This window comes from Theropithecus gelada, chromosome 1 (genome assembly GCF_003255815.1).
Source record: "Theropithecus gelada isolate Dixy chromosome 1, Tgel_1.0, whole genome shotgun sequence".
Lineage (NCBI taxonomy): Eukaryota > Metazoa > Chordata > Mammalia > Primates > Cercopithecidae > Theropithecus > Theropithecus gelada.
Window position 1 is genome coordinate 54808495 of NC_037668.1, and position 23825 is coordinate 54832319.

A 23825-nucleotide genomic window follows, 5' to 3' on the forward strand; every position below is an offset into this window, starting at 1 on the left:
AATTTTTTTTTTTTTTTTTTTTTTTTTTGAGATAAAGTCTTGCTCTGGAGTGCAATGGCGTGATCTCGGCTCACTGCAACCTCTGCCTCCTGGGTTCAAGCGATTCTCCTGTCTCAGCCTCCTGAGTAGCTGGGATTACAGGCACAAGCCACCACACCCAGCTAATTTTTGTATTTTTAGTAGAGACGGGGTTTCACCATGTTGGTCAGGCTGGTCTCGAACTCCTGACCTCGTGATCCACCTGCTTTGGCCTCCCAAAGTGCTGGGATTACAGGCGTGAGCCACCACACCCGGCCTAAAAAAAAATTTTTTTTAAAGACCTAGGAGGCTCTTCCCAGGGTACCCCTCCCCCCATACACCTCCAAAATTGCCAGGACAAAGGTTCAAAAGTGTTCGGTTTAATACGTTTTGTCTGGTAGTGCTTGGGTGCCTGTGGTTGGTTTCTCTCACTGGAACCAGTCCTGGCCCCCACTCGCCTGGCTTCCTCCAGTCACCCCAGGTCTTTGTCCTCTCCATTCATCCATCCTTGGATCTGTCTGGCCTCTGATGCCCTCATTCAGCCTCTCGGGGTCCAGGGGTGACTGGCGTGGATCCTGCTCGCTGTGCCAAGATGGCCCTCCAGATGCGGCATACCATCCCTCCCCTGGGGGTAATGGACTCTGTGTGGCTCAGCCGGAAGGTGGCCCTGGACTCTCTCTTGCACCCACTGTCTGCCCAGTGCCCCCTCTGTCCTTAGGAGACCCAGGTGCCCCTTTGGTTTCCAGGAAGGAACCTAGGCAGGCCTGCAGTTGGCCAGGATGAGGCCACACGCATGGTTCACCCTTGGGGGACCCAGGACGTACCTGATGCGGGTATAGATGAGGTCATCTCGAGTGGCATAGGTGAGCAGGGTGTGGAGGGTGAAGCTATGGTTCAACAGCTGGATGTGGACAAAGACCCGCAGAAACAGGGAAATAAGAAATTACAGAAAGATGTGTCCAGAGACCCAGGTACTAGCTCTGCTCTGCTGCCAAAATACTGAGGCAGATCACACCCCCATTCTGGGCCTCAGTTTTCTCATCCATACAATGGGAAGAGAATACTAAGTGTTCTTCCAGTATTGAGATTCTCTGCATCAGAGGGCACAGTGAGAAGAGCGGGCAGATGGACAGAGATGGAGGCTTTGGCTGGTGAGGTCAGGGATAGCCAAGCACTCCCCACCTCACCATTTGGATGGTGCCTGAATCCACATTCAGTTCCTGTAGCCATTGCACCAGGCCCTGGTCCGTTGAAAGAGCGGCTGTCAAGAAGCAGTCAGGTGATGAGCCCAAGAGTGCCTCCTGCTAGAAGCTGCCTCGAACCCACCAATAGTGTTCTCCAGTCAAGGCCCACTCACCTGGGGGCTCTGGAGCCAGGGCATAGGTCCGGACTTCCTCATTCAGCCGCTGTAGAGCCCGCTGCACCAGGGCCTGGTACTCCCGTTCCTTCCCCGCCAGGACTTCCCGCAGCCTGTGGGGCAGAGAAGAGTAGAACGGAGTGGTGAGTGGGGAGTGGGTTGAAGCCCGGCAGAGGCTATGAGCGATTCCAAGGGGCTTTACCGATCAGTCTCTGCCCTCAAGAGGCTCAGCTGCACCATCAGAGGAGCGGGGCCCTGCTCAGGCTCCACTGGAAGCAGGCTCTGCTGGCCTGGGCTCTGCTGTGGCCTCTGCTGGGAGTCCCCTTCTTTACTCAGCTCCTCTGACCTCGGTGAGACCGCCTCCTTCTCCACCTCTGCAGCCGGGTGCCGTGAACTCAGGCAAGGCTACAACGCCTGTTTGGGACCCCCAGACCCCAGCAAGGGAGTGCGGGGGTAGGGTGCCCAGCTCTGGGCAGGCCCCAGGCAGTGCCGGTATGGGAGATGTCCATTTAGTCACGCCCCCACCGGCGCCTGCCTGCCCCTGTCCCGCCTGGCCCCCACCGGCCCCATTCGATGTTCACCGCGCCCAGCAAGCACCACACCCTCGCTGGCAGGAGGCCCGTGGCACTCCCCTCCTACCCGGGCCCAGCACAGCCAGGGCTGCCCGCACAGCACGGCTGAGCAGTGAGTCCAGAACGAACATCCAGTGTGGACGGATCTGGCGCCTGCGGAGGATCTGCTTCACCTGCAGGGGGAGGGAGGGCGCCGCTGAGACAGCTGAGCCTCAACTAGAGGCAGGGCTTGAGTTGGAAAGGCCTAGAAAGTCTTCGGCCGGAGGCAAGTGGGATGGGCGGGCTTGAGGTCCAGGGAGGGGCTGGGAAGCTAGGACTGGGCAGACGGTTTTTTGCTGCAGGCCTGATCTTCAGGGAGGAGACAGGGAATCTTGGAACATCAAGTCCTGGCACCTCCCCAGGCACGGGGAGCTCACTACCTGTTGTTGGGCAGCTCTGACTACCAGAAGGCGCCCTCACCGCATCCGGGAAGGCAAAGAGCGGTCCGTGCAGAAGTGCAGGCCCAAGGCCCTGGGCCCTCAGCCGTCCTTGCAGAGCCCGCAGCTCCTGGGCCAGCTGCCGGCGGTTGGGAGTGTGGATGTGTGCCCCGAGGCATCGCAGCAGCTCTTCCACATAGTTTCTGCCCAGACGGGACCCCTGAGAAGGAAGAGAGGGGTGGTCAGCGAGTGTTCCAGCCAAATGAGACGCTGCCGCGGAGGTGGGGTGGTGGGGTGCGGGGACATCAACAGGTGTCCTGACCCCGCGCTACCACCAGGGGGCGCTAGCGTGGGCCGCCCACCTGCTCCTGCTCCTGCTCCTGGTGCAGATTCTCCGCCAGCGCTGGCAGCTCCTGCTCCAGCACCGCGGCCAGCATGGCCCGACGCTTGCTTTCCTGGTGCAGCAGGCTCAGCCCCGAACTCTCCTCCGGAGACGCAGGCTCCTCGGCCGCAGGCTCCTCGGGCACCCTGGGCACAAGGGCGAGCGGCTGATTGAAGACCGGCAGCAACCAGCCAGTCACCTCTGCTGCCGGGTTTGAATGCTGGCTCTCCTACTTTTATGCCTACCTCACAGGGATGGACATAGATAAATCCCGCACTGAGAGGACACAACAAGTCCAAGTTAGAGTTGCCAGAACAGGGCATGGGGAGGCACCACATGCCACATTTACAAGTGGTCAAGGTGCCCAAGTCCCCAAGGAGGGCTTTTGTAGGAGGGGAGAAAAAGGCAAAACCAGGCAAAGGGAACCCTTCCCAGGAGCCTAGGTCTCACCGGAGCTGGCTGGTGCCCCCATAACTGAGGCAGCGCTTCGGGGGGCTGGGCGGGTGCTGAGATGGTGCCTGAGGGCGCGGGAATGTCTGAGACTGGGTGGTTGAGTCGGCTGAAGGAATGGGACTGGCGGAAGGGGCATCTGAGGGAGGGACAGAGCTGTCAGCAGGGCCCTCTTCCCCCCTCACAGCTCCACAACTCCTCTGCCCTCCAGTGTGTCCATCCCGCCACCTCCAAGCACCTGAGGGCCGTGGAACATGTTGGGGGGAGCTGGGGCTGCGGCTCCTTTTCCCAGGCTGCAGGAAGGGGTCCCCCAGCAGTGCCTGGGCGCTGGCTCGGAGGCGGGGGTCTGGCTCAAAAGTTCGAAGGAGAAAGGCTTGGGCCTCAGCCGACAGAGAGCTGGGCATTGGTGGATGGACCTTGTACATACCCACCTGTTGGGGGAGGGTGAACAAGGGTGACATTCAGAGGTGTCCAAGGCCCAGGCTGGCCCTATGCCACTTCCATGTGCCAGGCCCAAAGGGGTCTTACCTGAAACATGGCAGCCTGTGGGCTCCCTAGCTCATGGAAGGGGGGGCGACCCGTGGCCATCTCAATGACAGTGCAGCCCAGTGACCAGATGTCAGCTGCTTTCCCATACCCGCGTGGGCCCTGGTCAATGATTTCTGGGGCCATATACTGCAGAGTTCCTAGGACAGAAGCAGGAGCACTGATGCCCATCTAGGCTTTTTTTTTTTTGAGACGGAGTCTTGCTCTGTCGCCCAGGCTGGAGTGCAGTGGCTGGATCTCGGCTCACTGTAAGCTCCGCCTCCCGGGTTCACGCCATTCTCCTGCCTCAGCCTCCCGAGTAGCTGGGACTACAGGCGCCTGCCACCTCACCCGGCTAGTTTTTTGTATTTTTTAGTAGAGACAGGGTTTCACAGTGTTAGCCAGGATGGTCTCGATCTCCTGACCTCGTGATCCGCCCGTCTCGGCCTCCCAAAGTGCTGGGATTACAGACTTGAGCCACCGCGCCCGGCCCCATCTAGGCTTTAACATGGGGTTGGAGAGGGGAGGGGAATGCCATCATCCTCAGGCTGACTGCACCCATACTGAACCTATCATCCAAAACGTACCTCAACACCTATCCTGGTCATCAAACATCTGTCCTGAGTTCCATCACCACCCGAGGCTCCATCACCTGCCAAGGCTTCCATCATTCACCCTGGGCTCCACCACATTCGCAGACTCCATCACCCACATTAGCGCTCCAGCGCACATCCTGGATTGCATCGTCCCCCTGAACTCCATCACCAGCTTTTTCCTCCAACTCCCACCTTGGCCTACATCAACACTCCTCAAGTGCTAAAGTCAGTTTCATCACTTATCTAAGCTCCAGTTCTAGATGCCATCACCTCAGCCCTGGCCCAATCACTCACCCTGGGTTTCATTCCCCATTAGGACTCTAACTCCATGCCTAGGAGCAATCCCATTCCCTGGAAAGTTCCAAGACATCTTCTGCCCCAGGTCAGCATCCCCACTCAGCACCCCCACACCTTGTTACCTGTGAAGGTCTCAGTGCAAGGTGTGATTCCTGCCAGTCGCTTGGAGGTGCCAAAGTCAGAAATCTTGAGCAGCCCACTGAAGGTGTTGATCAGCACATTGTCCCCCTGATCGATAGTCATTAGTGGACACTGGGCTGGGCCCCTGCCAGCAGAACTAGACCCTCTTTCTGGGATCCCATCTCCTGGAGATCCCAGCCTGGTCCTGCCTCTGTCAACACTCTCCCCTTGCCATCCCACTTACATGCCCCTCTGGGGCTGGGAGCTGACAATTGGTTTGGCTTCAGAGCTGAACTTCTCCCCTCCTTCTCTAAAGAGCCTCCCTGATTAATTTCCTACCCTTTGCAACAGGTCTGCTCACTTAATCTGCCAGCCTGCGTCTGAGACCATGTCCTCCCCTGCCACCCCCAGCAGATGAGGGCGGGCCAGCCCCAGGGCTTACCTTAATGTCCCTGTGTACGATGTGGTTGTCGTGCAAATAGCCAAGTCCCTGCAGGATCTGGCGGGTGTAGAAACTGATGGTGCTCTCGTTGTCCTTCAGGGGTCCCCACACTGACCGCAGCAAGGATGACAGGCTGCCTGGGTGGGGACAGTCCAAATTCAGTGTTCCCACCCACTGGCTCCAGCCCGCATCTCTGCTCAAGGCCCAGACACACCCATGTCGTAGCCCCAACTCCATCACCCAGCGCCACTCCTCAGCTAATTCTAGGCTACACCACCCACACGCACTAGGGTGCATTTCCCCCTGGGCTCTCCAACCCTGCCTGCCTCGGTACCATGCCCCACACCTCGGTTTCATTCCCATCCCACACAGGGCAGGCACCTCCAGGCACTTCCTCCATAAAGATCTTAAGGTAGCCGCCCTGGCTAGCTGAGCCCAGATAGCGCACTATGTTCTTGTGGCGCAGGCGTTTGTGAAGAGCGATTTCTTCATGCAGGGGCTGAGAAAACCTGGGGGGAGGTAGGGGAGAGAGGAAAGGGACCGATGTGGGCAGAGAAGCCCAGCTCATCCCGCCCCAGCCTGGCCCCGCCCCAAGGACCTGCCCCGCCCACAAGCCCTCTCCCAACCTCCGCACCCTTACTACCCTGCCCATAGGACCCTCCAGACCTCAATCCCGCCCGCACTGTCCTGGCTGTTCCGCCCACGGGCCCAGTCCACAGGGCTCGAACTCTCAGGTCCTACGAGCCCGCCCACTAGGCCCCGCCCACAGGAGCCACTCAGCCCTCGCAAGCCCTCAGCCCCGCCCGCGCGGCCACGCACCGCACCTGCTGTCCCGCTCCGGGATCTCCTTGATGGCGATGCGCACCCTCGTGTGGCGATCACGGCCCGCGTACACCACCCCATACGTGCCCTTGCCCAGCACCAGCCGCTCGCCCGTCTCCGTGTACTCATAATCAAACTGCCGGGCACGGAGTGAGATGGGGTTCAGCAGGGCGCGCGGCCCCTCGCCCTCCGCGAGCTCCCAGTCCCGCGTCCTCACCTCCAACACCTCCCCCACGCCCTCTGCCTCCTCCGCGGGCGCCGTGGAATCCGGGTTCGTCACCAAGGCCTGGATCAGGCCGCAGAACCTGAAGGTGGGGGAGGTAAGACTCACGGGAGGGGCATCTTGGTCCCCACATAACCCGGGGCACCCGAGGGACGTCGTCCCTTTCTTTCCCCCACTCCCCCGGGCATCCTGGTCCTCAGAGTACCCTGACCATGAAAGACTGCGCACCACTGGCAATGCCCTACGCTGGGGAAGCACAGCTGGACGTCCTGAGCCGGGGGGAGTGCATAGAGGAAGCAGCAGCGCTCGTCGCGCTTGGAGGCGCTGGGAAGGGATGAAGAACCCAGTGAGTGTCAGGCTGGGTGGCAGCGACCCTCACCTCCCGTCTTTCCAGTGGCCCCAGGTCCCGCCTATCACCTGACTCCACATATGGAGGCGACGGGGAAGGTCCAGCTGGAGGGAATGTCCTGCAAGAAGAAATGAGGTGTGATCGGGGGTGCTGGGGACAGGAGAAGGGTCTGAGAATGGGAGAAAGGCTCCACAGAAAAGGTCCCAGCAGAGGTGAGTGAGGGGCCTCAGCAGCGACTTCACCTGGGTCTCAGGCTCCAGCAAGCTCAGGGTCACTGTGCTCACTGGGTCAGTACCCCGAACCTCAAGATTTGCAGGCAGCAGCACCTTGTTCATCTCCAGGACCAGCACCTGCAGGCAGTGGGGGAGTAGGGTCGGTCAGAAGGGGCTTACCCCTTTCCCAGGTCCACCACCCCTACAAGCCTCACCAAGCACTGGTCACCCTGGGGACAGGCCATCTTGAATGGTTGGCAGGACTGTAGCAAGAAGTGGAGCCAGAAGTGGGCACGGCGTGGTGGCCCTCCACAGGGCTCTGCTGGCGTGGGCCTAAAGTGCTGGTAGAGCAGGAAGGTCTCCATCACAGACACCAGGTACCTGCACACAAAGCCGCATCCTCAGTTCAGCGCAGGCACCAACCAGCACTGCCAGGGAGAGGAAACTGGCCTGGATATAGCTAGAACGTTGGCATGGGGTGCCACGGGCACTGGTCTAAAAGTAGCCAGGTCATTGCCTCAGGGTTCAGTCTAGCATGCCAACAGACATAGGTGCAGGAGCTGACAGCCCAGGTCAGGCCAAGAATGCAGAGGGGGCCACCTACCATATGGGGGCATTGAGCTTATACAGCTGCTCTGCAGCCAGCACCACCTGGGTGGGGTCATTGGCGAGGATCTGGGCTCCCAGGTAGAAACCCACATCCCAGTAATACTGCATCTTCTCCACGCAGCCTTTGCGGGCCAGCAGGCAGCCCAGCTTCATGCCTGGGGGAGAGGGGCATGGGCTCCAGTGAGTGTGGGTGCAGGGGTGAGTGAGGCCCACCATTTTTGTGGGCCCGAGTGTGGACATGAACATAGATATGAGTAAACCATTGGGTGTGGCAAGATCTCCGGTGGAGCTCAGGCACAGGTATATGAACATGCAGATGTGTTAGGGAACATTTGTGGGTTTGAGGGCTCCTGAGGGCCCAGAACAGGTATTAGGACCCAGGTGTGGGTATGGGCAGGACAGTCCAAATGGATGAACTCGTCCTAACTCTTACCTAGTGTGCTCTCTCCCTGCCCTCTTCCCAGGCCCCTCTGAACCCCTGTGGGTGATGAGACAAGAGCCAGGATCTGTGCTCACCTATTAGCCGGAGCTCCTTGGAATCCTCAAAGTGCTGCCCGGCAGCAATGAGGAGCACAGCTGCATTGATGCCCGAGTGGAGGCTGGGCTCTACATCAAAAGCCTTGCGATACCTGGGGTGGGGGTAGGGGGTACAAGGCTGGACCGATGCCCACAGCACCATCCCTCATCTCATAGCTCAGCCCACCAGCCACTCACTGTGCTCCTTACCAGTGATAGGCCTGCTCCCGGTGCCCGGCATCCTGGAAACCTGAACTGAAGAACATGTCCTTGTAGATACGGCCACACATGCAGTACAGATCAGGTGCCACGGAGCCCTCAAGCTGTACCAGTGGCAACAGCACGGCCAGGGCCTTCGCCCGGTCCCCAGGCCTGTTCCTCCTAGGAAAAAGATGGGCTCAGGCCCTCCCTGATGGCCCTGGCCTACTCTGTTCAGGGACCTCCAGACACTGAACAGCAGGGACCCTTCCATGGGCCTGACAATAATGACCTCAAAATCATAGTGACCCTGGCCAGCACTGACCTCTCTAGGGGTAGTGACCTCAGATAGAAGTGATTCCTAGATGCAATGACCCTTAGGAGCAGTGATCTTGAACAGTGGTGACCATACCACAGGCAGCACCACTTCCCCTACCCCGACCAGGCAGCAGTAACTCAGAACAACAGGGACCTACTGACATCAGTGACCCTGGTCAGCCAATTCCCCGAACAGCAGTGATCCCAGGCAGCAATGGCTTTGCACAGCAGAGACCCAGGTTTCGGAAACCTTTATGTGGCTATGACCTAACCCTTGCTCTGCCACTCACCGGTTGAGGGCAAAAGTGTAGTGGAAGCAGACATTATGCTGCTCGGCCACATCACAGGTGGGCAAGGCCTGCAGCGTCTCCACCAGCTCAATGATGGCCGAGTAGTCCTGCATCAGGGAACGGCAAGTACTGGCATCATGGGCCTCCAGGCCCCGAGGAACCTTGGGCCAGGGTCCTTTCCCACACCTGACATCCCACCCAGCCACCATCTTCTGTACGCCTCCTCAGGCCCAGCAGACACCACACCTCACAGGGAGAACCTGCTGTATGCCCCATGTTGGGCATTCCCAACCCCACAACAGCCCCAGGAGGCAGCGACATGCTCATCCTGTCTAACAAATAAGGAAGCCAACACTCAGAGACGTTTGATCATTTGCCCAAAGCCACCAGTGAGCAAGTGGCCCAGCCAGGAGCTGAACTTGGGTTTGTCTGACCTCAAATGCCAGCTGCCCTACTGCCTCTCTGAGCACCACGCACTTGCACATCGCGGTAGGAGAGCAGCAAGTTCATGATGATGTCGGGGCTCAGCAGCTCCACGCTGTCCAGTCTCCGCTGCAGCCGAGCCAGCTCCTGCCGCAGCTGCGGCCCACTGAACCGCTCCCGCGCCTGCCGGATGTCCTGCCGAATGGTCTCCCGGAAATAGCCACTGATGCCCAGGGCAGGGGAGGCAGGGAGAGAGAATGGTGGGGCCTGCACCTCAGCCCCAGCCCACCGTACCCTCACCAGCCCCCTCCTGGAACACCCTCCCTGGGGGCCCTCATTACCAAGAGTCTGTGGGTGTGGCCTCCAGCAGGCGGGCAAGCCGGCCCACCAGGGGAGTGAGCAGAGCCTCGGTCCCCACTCCAGCCTGTACCAGCCCATCAGCCAGGCCCCGCAGAAGGCCTGCATCGCCACACAGCACCCGACCAGTGGCCGTCACCACATAGGGGATCAGTGTGTAACTGCCAACGCAATCCTGGTGGGAGGGAGGCAGGAATCAGTGAGGTCAGAGGTCAGCACAGGGCTAGACAAGGGGAGTGAGAGCATCAAAGGTCAGCACCAGTGGGAATTGGAATCGCAGGAAAGGGGCACCCGTCATGAGAGGAGGCAACAGGAAACAGAGGAACACATGGGATGTCAGGGGGACGTTAGGTGACTGAGGAAGCCAGGAGGATTAGTGGAGGTCAGAGGTCATAGTGGAAGTCAAAGGGCACTTTCGAGTGAGAGGTGGATTCTGCTCACCGAGTTCTTCTGGAAAACATCCTCCTGCAGGAGGCAGACAGTCAGATACTGGTGTTCTGTGTAGGCCTTACCCCAGCCCCGTGCCTGCCCCCACCAGCCCCAGGCCACCTACCCGCAGGGCCTGCAGGTCAGGGAGGTCGGCCTGGGAGCAGAGGAGCACGTTGTTGGTCATGCTGAAGCTCTCACGCACACCAAGGTGGTAGAACAGGGAGGGCTGTACCAGCGAGCTGCTCACCTCCAGCACCACCACGTCTGCAGGCACAGAGAGGGCGGCGCTGATCCCTGAAGCGCAGCTTGATGGGGAAGGAGCCGGGGTCCATCCTGGCTTGACCTGCCTTGCTGTGGGACTCCAGTAGGGTCTGTTTCTGCTTTGGGCTTCAGTCGGCCCTTTTTAGGGGCCCCCGGCACTTTCACAGAACTGATCTCTGTGGTGTTGCAGGAGAGGAGTTGGGCTCACTGGGCTGGGACCCTCAGGCCACGGTTCAGAGCCTGTGAGCACCTGGCATGGGGGAAGGGAGGCTGTGGACCAATTGAGTCTGTTCCAGGACATTTGGGAGGTGGGAGTTGCGCAAACATAGAAGTCCCCTCCCTTTGGCCTTCCCCCAAGCACAGTCTCTTGAAAGGGGCTACCATCAGTGTGCATGGACAACGCTGTGCCTAAATGTATGTATGTGTATATGTGTGACATGTACAGCTTACTATGTCTGACTGTACCTGTGTGTATGACAGCGTCTGCTAGGGCCTGCACGAGTCAACATGTATGCGATTTGTGTCTGTCGATAATTGTGTCTTTGTGTCCGAGTGGTCGTCGGGTCAGCCTTCATTTTAGGCTACGATTTCATGGACATCCAGGAAGCACAGCTACCGGACTCCAGCATGAGCAAGTAAGTATGGGGGCGGAGCATCCGGGCTGGTTGGAGGGAGGAGTGACCCGCGGGGGAATAGCCTCCTTCTGGCCCCGCCCCTGGCCCATCCTTCCCCGCCCACTTCCCCGCCCATTCTTTCTTGGCCGCTGAGGCCACTTAACCTAAGCTCCCTCACCCAGTATCCAGTCCCGTTGGGCCCCTTCGCTTCTCTGTTTACTTCTTCAGCCCGATCCTCGGAAACAGTATGCTAGGACTCCTCAACTCCAGCCTCCCGGGTACAGCCCCTTTCCCTAAGTCCAAGCTCCTCTCCCAGTAATTGTCCTCAAGAGATCCGCGTGACATCCTCCTGAGGCTGAGGCTGAGTCCAGCCTCGCGCCGCTCCCCGCCCCGCCCCAGAGTTCCAAAGCCCCGCCCCATCCTCGCCCGGCTCGCTGGGCACCGCTCCGACTGAAGGGTGCCTGAGCCCCAACCCCGAGCCCTGGAGCTGCGCCCGGATCCCTGTCTCGTCCCGAGCCTGGCCGCGCCCCAGATCCCCTAAATCCCACTTTTTTCACGGCCCTGTCCCAAGCCCTTCAGCTGCATCTCACTTTAAGTCCCCTAGACCCGGTAACCCTCTCGGCCCCTCCCTTGAGCCGTCGAGCCCGGCTGGGTCCCCTCCCAGGACCCTGAGTCCCGCCCGGATCCGGCCCCGCCTCCAGCGCGCTCACCCGCGTTGTAGAAGGCATCCAGCGCAGCGGTGTCACCTAGCGCCAGCGTCCCGAAGGGCAGGCTGCGCAGCTGCGGGGGCGGCCGCGGCCGGGGGAGCTGCGCGCAAGCCTCGCGCAGGCAGCGCAGGGGCAGCGGCTCCGCCTCGGTTCCCTCTCCAGGCTCCAGCCCGGGCTGCGGCTCCCGGGTCAGCACGTAGACCACGCTGAGCGGCCGGCTCCGCGCACAGCCCCGGCCCGGGGGCGCCGCGAGCGGCCGGCCCCGGCTCAGCGCCACGGCCAGCGGGTCCTGCCAGCAGCTGCCGGCGCGCTCCGCCCCGGACCGGGGACACTGCCCCGCCATGCGGGGGCGCTCAGGCGCTGGGCGCTGCGCACTGGGAACCCGGCGCGGGGCAGGAGCCTGGGCCGGCAGATCAGGAATCTTGGGACCTGGAATCCGGTCGGAATCGGAGAATCTCCCACGGGATCTAGGGATCCGGAATCCGGCCTGACGTCCCTTTCCAGAAATCTAAAGTCCAGGGAGAAATCCGAGCTCGGACTTGCAAGGTCCTGAGGTTCTGAAATCCGGGATTGGGTCCTAGGAATCTGGGGCATCCGATGGTCGGCAGCTCAGAGCCACTTGAGGGATCCTGGGAATCGGCTCGGAGGTGCCCGCCACCTGGACTCCTCAAGGGAGCGCCCGCCAACGCTGTCCTGCCTTCACTTGTAGGCTGAGCCCAGCCCTTTCCCGGCCGACCCAGAAAGCTCCACCCTCGGCCCTGGGGCAGCGCCGCTCCCTAGCGGCTTGAGACTCAGCCTCTCCCCTCCCTTCTCTCCCGCCAGAACTTTGGAGACTGGCGGCTTCCGGAACAGCCTGTGCCCCTGTGCACGCCAAAGATTGTGGACTGCTCACAGCAAGCGCACATAAAATGTGTGACGAGGCCGGGGCTATAGGGAAAAGGTTCGATCCTCAAGGCCTGCCCTGCAGGGATCTGTTGAATGAATGGCTCTCTAGAGACATTAGGGTGCGCAGAGCATGATGAACAGTGGGTGTCCTCCCGGGCCCAGTGAGTGCAGGCAGGGAGGGACTGGGATGGGGGAACCTACACCCTAGGCCGCTTGTCCGAAAGCCTTCAACCCTGGAGTGGGACTTGGCATCCGAGCCTTTACTGTCGCTAGGGGGCTGCTTTCCCCAGGACCCAACCTGCTATGGACCCCCGCTGACCTTTGACTTCTATGCGAAAGGTGACCATTGGACCTGAGAAGCACTTCCCACTCTTAAACATTTCTTAAGCCACCCCTTGAAGGAGTCAACCCCAGCCCTTTGCACTACAAAGCTTCTCAGCTTCAAATCCCCAAGAATCCCCAACTTTCTTGGTGAGGCAGCAATCTGGTATAAGCCTCAGTGGACCCTGAAATCAAGAAATGGGTACTTAAGTTGAATAATTTCTCCAAGATCACTCAGCACATGACAGAGCAGGGTGCAAACCCAGGACCGCCTGTCAGGCTCTTAACTATTTAATTCTTCCACTTACTAGAACGTGGCTTTGGGCAAATAAACTGCTTAAATGCTACTCAATGGCTTTTTCATTGCCCTGTTGCCTTGTGGAAGAAAAATGTACCTTCCTTGGTTTGACCTTGGATTCGAACTAGCACCCAATGGGACAGGCAGGAAGTGGCAGAGTTTGAGAACTTGGCCTGCAACAGAGGCTGGAGTGGAAAACGGACAACTTACAAGGGACAAGCATGAGCAACTGACAGGCTGAGAAAGCTGTGCAATTCCCAGCCGGGGTGGTGGCTCACACCTGGAATCCCACTTTGGGAGGCCAAGACGGGTGGATCACGAGGTCAGGAGTTCGAGATCAGCCTGGCCAACATGGTGAAACCCCATCTCTACTAAAAATACAAAAAAAAGGAGCAGGGCATGGTGGCATGTGCCTGTAATCCCAGCTACGTGGGAGGCTGAAGCAAGAGAATGGCTTAAACCCAGGAGCCAGAGGTTGAGGTGAGTGGAGCTCGTGCCATTGCACTCCAACCTATGCAGGGCGACAGACCGAGACTCCATCTCAAAAAAAAAAAAAAAAAGAAGGCTGTGCAATTGTGCAATTCCTGCCACAAAGCCATCCACTTGCAGGACACAGAGGGCCTCAGGAAATTGTCAATGGATGCTTGAATCTCCTCCAGTCCTTCCACTATATGCCCCTCTGGCCTTGTCTTGCACACCTCCAGAGAGAGAAGCCTCACTACTTTAGAGGCTGTCCTTTCCGTCTTCCTGACTGGAAGGAAATTCTTCCCTGAAAGGAGCTGAAACTTGTGTCCCTGCTCTGCCCTCTAGGGTTTTTCCCAGTAACTGAAAGAGTCTTGAAAGGGCTAAAATGATTTTATTTTTAAATGTGGACAGGCAAGCAGAGGTGGTTGGCAAAGGCAAGGTGGCTGAGGATCCGGAAGCTGCACAGGAGAGATAAGGACAATGGCTGCCAGAGAGCCCTATCGAAGCATCATCCGAACCCTGCGGTAGGGGTGGCCCACACCACGGCCTGAGGCCCAGTCAATGCCATATTTGTGAGCGGCAGCTTCAGACATTGCGTAGCGACCATTGAGATTTGATCGGTAACAGGATGCATACCACCAGGCACCGTGGACAATCATAGCACAGTTGCTCCCGCTTGAATCGTGGTCAGCGTCATAGGTGGTGAAGGGCCTCCCACTGTGGAAGCTCAGGGAATCCCCTGGCAGGGAGGGGATGGAAAGCACCTTGGTGCCCAGCACCATGCCTGGCACCTTTGGAGATATAATCCCATGGGAGTCTCAAAGCAGCTACGAGTTGAATTTTATCAGTCCCCACAAGCAACACCAAGGGGCCAGGTTTTTTGCGCGGGGTCACTCGGCTAGTTGAAGCAGCAGCAGGACTTGAACTCGGGACTGTCTGGCTCCAAAACTCCCAGCTTTTCCTCCTGTCTTACCCCCTCCAGAATCCCCAGCCTCTCTCTAGCTCCTTTGTCTTCTCTCAGCTCCCATCCAGTCTGAGCAACTCTGCTAGGAAAAGCTGGGAGGAACCTCTTAGGTGCCTGGTCAGGAAAGGTGGTTCCCTGAGGCACTCCCTCATAACCACTTCCCTCTTTTAAATCTCTCCCCAACAGTCACTGTTTCTCTAAAAGAAGACTTCCTCTTCCAAAGCAGAGAGTGCTAACATTCAACAGAGCCTCAGGCGGTACCCAAAACCTCCTCTTGCCTCCCTGCCTTTTTTTTTTTTTGAGATGGAGTCTCATTCTGTCGCCCGGGCTGGAGTGCAGTGGTACTCTCTGGGCTTGCTGCAACCTCCACCTCCCAGGTTTAAGCAATTCTCATGCCTCAGCCTCCTGAGTAGCTGGGATTATAAGCACCTGCCACCACACCCGGCTAATTTTTTTTTTTGTATTTTTAGTAGAGACAGGGTTTCTTTTGTTTGTTTGTTTGTTTGTTTGTTTGTTTTGAGACGGAGTCTCGCTGTGTCGCCCAGGCTGGAGTGCAGTGGTGCAATCTCGGCTCACTGCAAGCTCCACCTCCCGGGTTCACGCCATTCTCCTGCCTCAGCCTCCGAGTAGCTGGGACTACAGGCGCCCGCAACCACGCCCGGGTAGTTTTTTGTATTTTTAGTAGAGACGGGGTTTCACCGTGTCAGCCAGGATGGTCTCGATCTCCTGACCTCGTGATCCACCCGCCTCAGCCTCCCAAAGTGCTGGGATTACAGGCTTGAGCCACCGCGCCCGGCCGAGACAGGGTTTCACCATGTTGGTCAGGTTGAGTTTGAACTCCTGACCTCCAGTGATCTGCCCATCTCGGCCTCCCAGAGTGCTAGGGTTACAGGCATGAGCCACCACGCTCAGCCTCCCTGCCCATTTTATAGAGGAGGAAACTGAGGCTCAGTGGAGGGGTAGGACTTGCCCAAGGTCACACAGGTACTACGTGGCAGAGATGGATTCAAACTCAGGTCTGTTTGCCTCCAGAGCCCAAATTCTTCACTGTTGCACCATCCTGTTTCATGATTGCCATTTCTCAGATGCAGAAACTAAGGCCCACAGAGGAGACAGGATTGCCCTGGGTCATTCATGGGGGCAGTGGCAGCATTGGGAAAGGATCCGGCCTCCTTCCTCTGCTGCCCTTAGGCTCACTCACCTGCAGTGCCCTCTGAGAACTTGCCCAGCACCAGCTGGTAGTGGTCTACCTCACCGAGGAGGCGGAAGGTCGCATAGTGGGCAAAAGTACGGTTGCCATTAAAGTCTTCCAGCTCTACCCGCAGCTCCCAGGTACCTGGGAGGAAGGGGAGGCAAGGATGGAGGAACCCTCAGATCTTGGGAGTGGGGCAGGGATTCAGGATGGCAGACAGTAACCCCCAACCTCCAGGTCCCTGCTGGGAACTCACCCTGGAGAGTAAGCTGGTGCAAATTCTCATTTCCCAGCCAGAATTCAGACTCTTGGTTCCCAAAACCTGCTTTGTAGGAGGACCAAGGGCGGAAGAAATCCACAGAACCATCCTGGCGCCTCTGAAACACCTAGCCGGGGGCGGGGGTGGGGAGGTACAGCAGCTATTACTCCAGGCTGGGCACCAGCTGCTGAGGGTGCAGGAACTGTGAGGGGTGGGTGGATACCCCTCTCTCTTTGGATTGGGGCCTGTTGATAAAATGGGGATCCTTCAAGTCAGTTTTTAATATTTCTATGAACTCTACATTTCTTTATTAGCTTTCACTGACACTCAACTTCATGTCACAGGCTTGCAAGCCCTGGGAAGATTGAATTGACTGTCCCCACCCTCAGGAGATGGCCAGCGCTGCTGGGAGTCAGTCAAAATAACCCAATTTCATTTATTATAAGAACCAATATATTTGGCCAGGCGCGGTGGCTCATACCTGTAATCCCAGCACTTTGGGAGGCCCAGGCGGGCAGATCACTTGAGGTCAGGAGTTTGAAATCAGCCTGGCCAACATGGTGAAATCCCATCTCTATTAAAAATACAAAAACAATTTAGCTGGGTGTGGTGGCATACGCCTGTAAGCCCAGCTACTTGGGAGGCTAAGGCAGGAGAACTGCTTGAACCTGGGACGTGGAGGTTGCAGTGAGCCGAGATCACACCTCTGCACTCCAGCCTGGGTGGCAGAGCAAGACTCCATCTCAAAAAAAAAAAGAAAAAAAGAACCAAGATATTTAAATTAGAGAGGCCACCCCCACAGCCCAAGTTGGACCCCTGGCCTTACCCTGATGTCTTCCACCTCCCCCTCCAAGACAAGCAGGCCCCAGGCCCTATAGAGTTTTCAACCTAAGTACCTCTATTTCCATTGCTCCACTGTCTTATTTTTTTTTTTTTTTTTGAGCTAGAGTCTCGCTCTGTCACCACGCTGGAGTGCAGTGGCATGATCTCGGCTCACTGCAACCTCCATCTCCCTGGTTCAAGCAATTCTCTTGCCTTAGCTTCCTGTGTAGCTGGGATTACAGGTACCTGCCACCGCGCCCAGCTAATTTTTTGTATTTTTAGTAGAGACAGGGTTTCACCATGTTGCCAGGCTGGTCTTGAACTCCTGAGCTCAGGCAATCCGCCCACCTCGGCCTCCCAGAGTGCTAGGATTACAGGCGTGAGCCACTGCATCAGGCCTGCTCCACTGTCTTTACTGCCTGGCTCCCTGCTGTCTTCCTAAACCACGTCCCTGCCTCCACTGGTCCCCCAGTGCATCTTTCATAGTGTAGCCCAAATCATCTTTTTAAAACAGAAGTTTTACTTGGCCCCTCCCCTGCTTAAAACTCTCTTGGGGCTACCCATTGCCCTGCACACTTCTTTTTTTTTTTTGAGACGGAGTCTCGCTCTGCCGCCCAGGCTGGAGTACAGTGGCCAGATCTCAGCTCACTGCAAGCTCTGCCTCCTGGGTTTACACCATTCTCCTGCCTCAGTAGCTGGGACTACAGGCGCCTGCCACCTCGCCCGGCTAGTTTTTTGGGGTTTTTTTTTTGTATTTTTTTAGTAGAGACGGGGTTTCACCGTGTTAGCCAGGATGGTCTTGATCTCCTGACCTCGTGATCCACCCGTCTCGGCCTCCCAAAGTGCTGGGATTACAGGCTTGAGCCACCGTGCCCGGCCTTTTTTGTTTTTTTTTTTGTTTTTTGATTTTTGTTTTTTTTTAAAGAGAGTCTTACTCCATTGCCCAGGCTGGAGTGCAGTGACTCAATCTTGGCTCACTGCAACCACCAGCTCCTGGGTTCAAGCAGTTCTCCCACCTCAGCCTCCTGAATAACTGGAATTACAGGTGCCCACCACCATGCCCGGCTAATTTTTATATTTTTAGTAAAGACGGGGTTTCACCATGTTGGCCAGGCTGATCTCGAACTCTTGACCTCAGGTGATCCACCCACCTCTGCCTCCCAGGGTGCTGGGATTATAGGTGTGAGCCACCGCGTCCAGCCAGCCACTGCGCCTGGGTGCCCTGCACACTTAAGTTGATCATTTAGTGCCTTCCATGAACTGGCCGTTACAGAGGTCCTCAATCCACGCTCCTTCAGTGCTGGCAGACTTTAGCCGACACCACGCCTGCTCTCAGCTCACTCACACGTTCCCTGCAAACCTTCTTGTACTCTGCTGCCTCCCTGAGTTTATCTTTACTTCCAGCTGGAATGCCCCTCCACACCCTGTTTTTTTTGTTTGTTTTGTTTTTGTTTTTGAGACAGAGTTTCACTCTTGTCGCCCAGGCTGGAGTGCAATGGCAAAATCTCAGCTCACTGGCTCACTGTAACCTCCACCTCCTAGGTTCAAGCGATTCTCCTGCCTCAGCCTCCTGAGTTGCTGGGGTTACAGGCACCTGCTACTGCACCCGACTCAAGGTCCTTTCAAATGGCACCTCCTCTGTGAAGCCCTCATACTTCTTCAGGTCCCATTGGGGGTTCACTAAACATTTGTCAGTCAATTCCTCTAGGAAATGCCTTGCTCTGGTGGGCTCTGGCTCCCCTAGGGGCCAAGGAGGAGAAGTGACCACTGGGCCTGGCCTGTTAGCCCATTTCTCGGACACTCACCAGCCAGCCACCCTCCTCCGTGTCCATGTCACAAAAGACTGGGAGGGCCCTGCCCTCAGGTAGGCACAGATGGTACCAGCCGCTCAAGGTGGCGCCCTGGCTCAACAGCTCCCGGCAGTTTCTGGGGCCTGGGAAAGGGAAGATGGACTCGGGGGGGTGGTGCCCAGGTTATTCCCTGACCCCCACCCCCAGGCAGTGGAACAAGTATGGGGCCCCAGGGATCCTCTTGGCTCCTTCAGGTCCCTGAAGAGGGGTTCTAAGGAGGCTGTGGGGAGGGGCTTGGCCACACTTGGGGGTTTGCCAACACCTAACACCATGTGATCCCAAGTTCCCACCTCCTGCAAGGGCTGCCTCACCTTCATGGCACCGAAGCAGGTTCGCTGGATCTCCTGCCCCAGAGGAAGGATGAGTGTTGGCTCTGATGTCTCAGCACCCCAGCGCTGAGCCACCAGCGGAGCTGGTACCCAGGCTCTTTTCCAAATCCTTCCCACTCCTCCCAGCCTTCCATACCCTGTGGGAGGGCCATCATAGGGCACCCGGGCCCTTCTCCTAATCCCTCCCACTCCTCCCAGCCATCCGTTCCCCCGTGAGAGAGCCGTCATAGGCGCAGCAGTCAAGAAGAGATCCCACCCTAGAGTCCAGAGACATGGGCAAAGAAAGCAGGGAGGTCTCCAGCCCCACTTACTCACCTGGCTCACCCTTAGGGCCCATCTTGCCTGGTGGTCCAGGTTGCCCTGAAATCTCAAAGGCAGAGATGCCCTGAGTCCCACCCCATGCCCCAGACCAAAAAGAAACAAGAGACTTGGAGCCAGAGGTTCAAATCCCAGTTTCACCCTTCACTCACTTTGTGATTGTGGGCAAATATCTTATCTTCTCTGAACCTCCCTTTCCTCCTCAGCAGAATGGGGATGAAACCACCTAGCTGGCAGAGTTGGTCTTAGGATGCCAGGTGCCCAGCCTGGAGCTGGCACAGAGTAGGTTCCTTGCTTCTTTGTCGTGGCCCCTCAGCACAGACAAAAATTGCTGCATTCCTGCCTTCCCTGTTCCCAAGATCCCAGCCCACTCCCCAGCCTCTCTCACCTTGAGGACCTGGGGCTCCCTTCTCCCCAGGACTTCCTGGAGCTCCGGGACAACTGGGCAGGAGGACAACTTTGCTGGCTTCCAGTTCCCTGGGTCCTACAGGGAGACACAGGCAGGGTGGGCACAGGGTAGACTGTCTCTTCCAGACCCCTCTTCAGTTCTCTTCCTGTCTCCCAGATTCCCTCTGTCAGGATGCTTGTCTCCTGAGCTGGCAAGGTTTCGCATGCTTTGCATGCATTTGCATATATTTACATGCAGAGCCCAGATTATGAAACTCCCATCCTGCTCCTTGAGGTTGATGAGCCTTGGTGGAGGGACACCCAGTGAGGGAATGAGGAGTGGGTTGGTGAGGAGGGCACCCTAGGTACCTACCTGGGCAGCTGGGGTGTTCCTGGGTCTTCAGGCAGGCAGGTCCCCCAAGCAGGAGGAGCCACAGGGAAGGCAGGATCCACCGTAGACCCATCTTGCTGGGGCCACCAGGGGAAGGATGCCAGATTATAAGGCGGCCAGGCTGGTGGGAGGACATGAAGTAAGACTTCCTTCCATTGTCCCCCAGGGACACCCCACCCAGACTGGAGCCAGCAGGGGGTAGGAGTATTTCCTTCCTCAACCCCAGAGAGAAAGGGCATTATCCCTGCCCTATCCAACCAGGATGGAGTCCAACATCTTCTTTTCTTTTCTTTTTTTTTTTTTTGAGACGGAGTTTCACTCCTGTTGCCCAGGCTGGAGGGCAATGGTGTAATCTCAGGTCACTGCAACCAATGCAACCTCTGCCTTCTGGGTTCAAGTGATTCTCCTGCCTCAGCCTCCTGAGTAGCTGGGATTATGGGCGCCCATCACCATGCCCAGGTAATTTTTTGCTTTTTTTTTTTTTTTTTTAGCATAGATGGAGTTTCACCATGTTGGCCAGGCTGGTCTTGAACTCCTGACCTTAGGTGATCCACCCACCTCGGCCTCCCAAAGTGCTAGGATTACAAGCGTGAGCCACCGCACGCTGAAGGAGTCCAACTTCTGATCCTGGCTTCCAGGGCTCCCCAGCCATCTCTCTAGACCTCTACATTCACAGTCATCTCTACCTATGAAGGCCCATCTGTCCATGAAGGTCTAGCTCTACAGCCATCACCACTGGGAATCCTTCCTCAATCCTTGTCAATGCTATGAATAGTGACAACTGCTACCATTTACTGGGCACCTACTGCATTCCAGTGTCATACTGATGTCACCCCCGATCCTTACACGGACTTGCTATTAATCCTTATTATTGCATTATGGGCCTGGTACAAAATGGGTGCTCAATAAAAAATAGTTAAATGAATAAGGAAAGAGAAACTGAGGCCCATGGATGGGACGTGACTTCTGTTCTCTTGGCCACTTATATGCTGAGAGCCACAGAGTTTTACCCAAGCCCCATGCCCCCCCAGTGAAAAGCACCATTAAGAAAGTGATTCTGGCTGGCTGTGGTGGCTCATGTCTGTAATCCCAGGACTTTGGGAGTCCAAAGCAGGCAGATCACCTGAGGTCAGGGGTTCGAGACCAGCCTGATTAACATGGTAAAATCCCATCTCTACTAAAAATAAAAAAATCAGCCGGGCTTGGTGGCATGCACCTGTAATCCCAGCTACTCGGGAGACTGAGGCAAGAGAATCACTTGAAACCAAAGGCAGAGGTTGCAGTGAGCCGAGATTGCACCACTGCACTCCAGCCTGGGCAAAAGAGCAAAAACTCCATCTCAAAAAAGAAGAAAAAAAAGAAAGTGACTCCATGCTCAACCTTGAGTCCCGTGAGGCTTGGGAAACAGCTGCTAATGTAGGCCAATCGAGCAGGAAGCCCTTGTAGGAAGGCCGGGAGGCCGGGAGGCCAGGATGACGCAGCAGCCAGGGTCCAGATGTGAAGGATGAGGCCTGAGCTGGAGAGGGACCTCAGGTGATAAGGGAGGAGAAGAACGGCTCATTCATTCACTCATTCAGCAAACCCTCCCTCAAGGCCTCCTCTGCAACTCCCCAGTGCTTGTGGGGAGGGCTGAGGTACAAGAGGTGTCAGGGGAAGTGGAGGCTGTGTTTGCCTGATAGGATGTGTCAGCGAGACGGATGCCCTGAGATTGCAATTCCAGTTCTAGGAATCTGTCTTCCCCAGACTGTCCCACGAGTGTGCCAAGATCTGCAGATAAGCCTGTTTACCACAGTGCTGTTTGTAAGCATCAACGTGGAAATGACCCAACCAGCCACTGATAGGATTCACATGAATTAGGACCATTCAGACAACTCATAGGGTAAATCTGATCTAAAAATGAGAGGGACGAAAATGCAAAACAGTATGCACAGTGTTGTGTTATCCCCCTTTGTATTTTTAAAATGCTAGAGGTGTGTGTGTGTGTGTGTGTATAGTAAATTCACAGAAAAAGTTCTGACACAGACCTTGTGAACTGTGGTTATTTCTGGAGAGTAGGACCAGGGAAGAGGTGGTTCTCATTTTTTTTTCTTTTTCGGAGACAGGCTCTCACTCTCTCACCTAGGCTAGAGTGCGGTGGTGCCATCATAACTCACTGCAGCCCTGACCTCCTGGACTCAAGCAGTCCTCCCACCTCATTCTCCCAGGTAGCTGGGACTCCAGGCAGAGCCACCACACTGGGCTAAATTTTTATTTTTATTTTACTTATTTATTTTGAGACAGAGTCTTGCTGTGTTGCCCAGTCTGGAGCGCAGTGACTCGATCTCGGCTCACTGCAACCTCCGCCTCCTGGATTCAAGCGATTCTCCTGCCTCAGTCTCCCAAACAGCTGGGATTACAGGTGCATGCCACCATGCCCAGCTAGTTTTTGTATTTTTAGTAGAGATGGGGTTTCACTATGTTCGTCTGGCTGGTCTCAAACTCCTGACCTCAAGTGATCCACCTGCCTTGGCCTCCCAAAGTGCTGGGATTACAGGTGTGAGCCACTGTGCCCGGCCTGCATTTTTATTTTTTGTAGAGATGGGTTCTCACTATATTGCCCAGTCTAGTCTCAAACTCCTGGCTTCAAACAGTCATCCCACCTCAGTCTCCCAAAGTGCTGGAATTACAGGTGTGAGCCACTGTACCTCCTGACCAGTTTTTTTTTTTTTTTTTTTTAAATATATATATAGGGTCTCACTCTGTCACCCAGGCTGGAGTGCAGTGGCATGATCTTGGCTCACTGCAGCCTGGACCTCTCAGGCCCAAGTGATCCTCCCACCTCAGCTTCCTGAGTACTTGGGACCACAGGTGTGCACCACCACATCCAGCTAATTTTTGTATTTTTAGTAGAGATAAGGTTTCGCCATGCTGCCCAGGCTGGTCTCCAACTCCTGAGCTCAAGCAATCCTGCTGCCTGGGCCTCCCAAAGTGCTATTATTACAAGCATGAGCCACCACACCCAGCCCAGTTCTCACTCTTCATATAAACTTCTGTATAGTCCTTTTTCAAACCCTCACAGGCATTTACTACTTTTGCAAGAAAAAGAAAGCATCCAATAAAGGAGGAGGGTGAAGAAGAAAACTCGTGCTGGGGGATAAACAAGGGCAGGGTGACCCAGGCAGGAGGAGCTGCTTATGCAGAAGGCTGGAGAAGAGAGAAGGCAAGGCAGATGGGATGTTATCATATCCCATAGAGGGGAAGCAGCAGGGGCTCTAGGAGGCCAGCGGGGAGTGCACAAAGGGGAGGCTGATTTCCAGAGGCTGGGAGCTTTGGTGGAAGTGAGGGTTCGAGGGAGGGGTGAGGAGGTGGACTGTGGTTGGCAGGGGGAGGTGGAGGTTGCAGTGAGCCAAGATCTTGCCACTCTAGCCTGGGCGACACAGTGAGGCTCTGTCGCAAAATAAATAAATAAATAAATAAATAAAAGAAAAAATAAAATAAAATAAAATAAAAAGTTATAAGATTCGCAGCTACATGCCTGGCTCCTGACAAGTACCCATCCGTGGGAGATGTTACCATCAGGGAAGACTTCGGTGTCTGGGGACAGAAGGCAGGGCTTCCCAGGAGGGCCTGAGAGAGGAAGGCCAGAAATGGCTACTCGGAGTCCCTGGGCACTTCCACCTTGGCACTGGGACAGAGACCTAATTTTTGGAGGCTGAGCAAGCCTGGAGATGCGTCTGGAATGCTGTTCTGCTCACTCTGGAGTCAGAAAAGCCTGAATTCATTTTATTCTTTATTTTTATTTTCCTTTTCTTTTTTATTGATGGGGTCTCAACTATGTTGCCCAGGCTGGTCTCCTGGACTC

At 56.4% G+C, this 23825-nt stretch overlaps 2 protein-coding genes across 4 annotated transcripts; both read right to left on the reverse strand.

Moving 5' to 3' along the window:
- Positions 1 to 283: 283 nt before the first annotated feature.
- MAP3K6 (mitogen-activated protein kinase kinase kinase 6) lies at positions 284 to 12226 on the reverse strand. 2 transcript variants are annotated; one of them, XM_025379359.1, is made up of 29 exons: positions 11507 to 12226; positions 10046 to 10185; positions 9934 to 9957; positions 9477 to 9667; positions 9190 to 9358; positions 8713 to 8819; positions 8117 to 8287; positions 7907 to 8019; positions 7386 to 7545; positions 6997 to 7162; positions 6812 to 6919; positions 6638 to 6687; positions 6449 to 6544; positions 6215 to 6302; positions 6000 to 6133; positions 5557 to 5684; positions 5176 to 5312; positions 4736 to 4841; positions 3724 to 3881; positions 3434 to 3626; positions 3196 to 3334; positions 2726 to 2891; positions 2407 to 2583; positions 2015 to 2120; positions 1578 to 1749; positions 1376 to 1488; positions 1206 to 1279; positions 843 to 919; positions 284 to 643 (listed from the first exon to the last, which is right to left on the reverse strand). In XM_025379359.1, the coding sequence occupies exons 1-29, from the start codon at positions 11844 to 11846 to the stop codon at positions 553 to 555; spliced, it is 3894 nt and encodes a 1297-aa protein (XP_025235144.1). In that variant the 5' UTR covers positions 11847 to 12226; the 3' UTR covers positions 284 to 552. The 2 variants fall into 2 exon arrangements, with proteins under 2 accessions (XP_025235144.1, XP_025235149.1); XM_025379364.1 differs by lacking the exon at positions 9934 to 9957.
- Positions 12227 to 13843: 1617 nt separating this feature from the next.
- FCN3 (ficolin 3) lies at positions 13844 to 20085 on the reverse strand. 2 transcript variants are annotated; one of them, XM_025400699.1, is made up of 8 exons: positions 19967 to 20085; positions 19595 to 19690; positions 19204 to 19248; positions 18871 to 18903; positions 18515 to 18642; positions 15885 to 16014; positions 15638 to 15772; positions 13844 to 14211 (listed from the first exon to the last, which is right to left on the reverse strand). In XM_025400699.1, the coding sequence occupies exons 1-8, from the start codon at positions 20055 to 20057 to the stop codon at positions 13970 to 13972; spliced, it is 900 nt and encodes a 299-aa protein (XP_025256484.1). In that variant the 5' UTR covers positions 20058 to 20085; the 3' UTR covers positions 13844 to 13969. The 2 variants fall into 2 exon arrangements, with proteins under 2 accessions (XP_025256484.1, XP_025256493.1); XM_025400708.1 differs by lacking the exon at positions 18871 to 18903.
- Positions 20086 to 23825: the final 3740 nt, after the last annotated feature.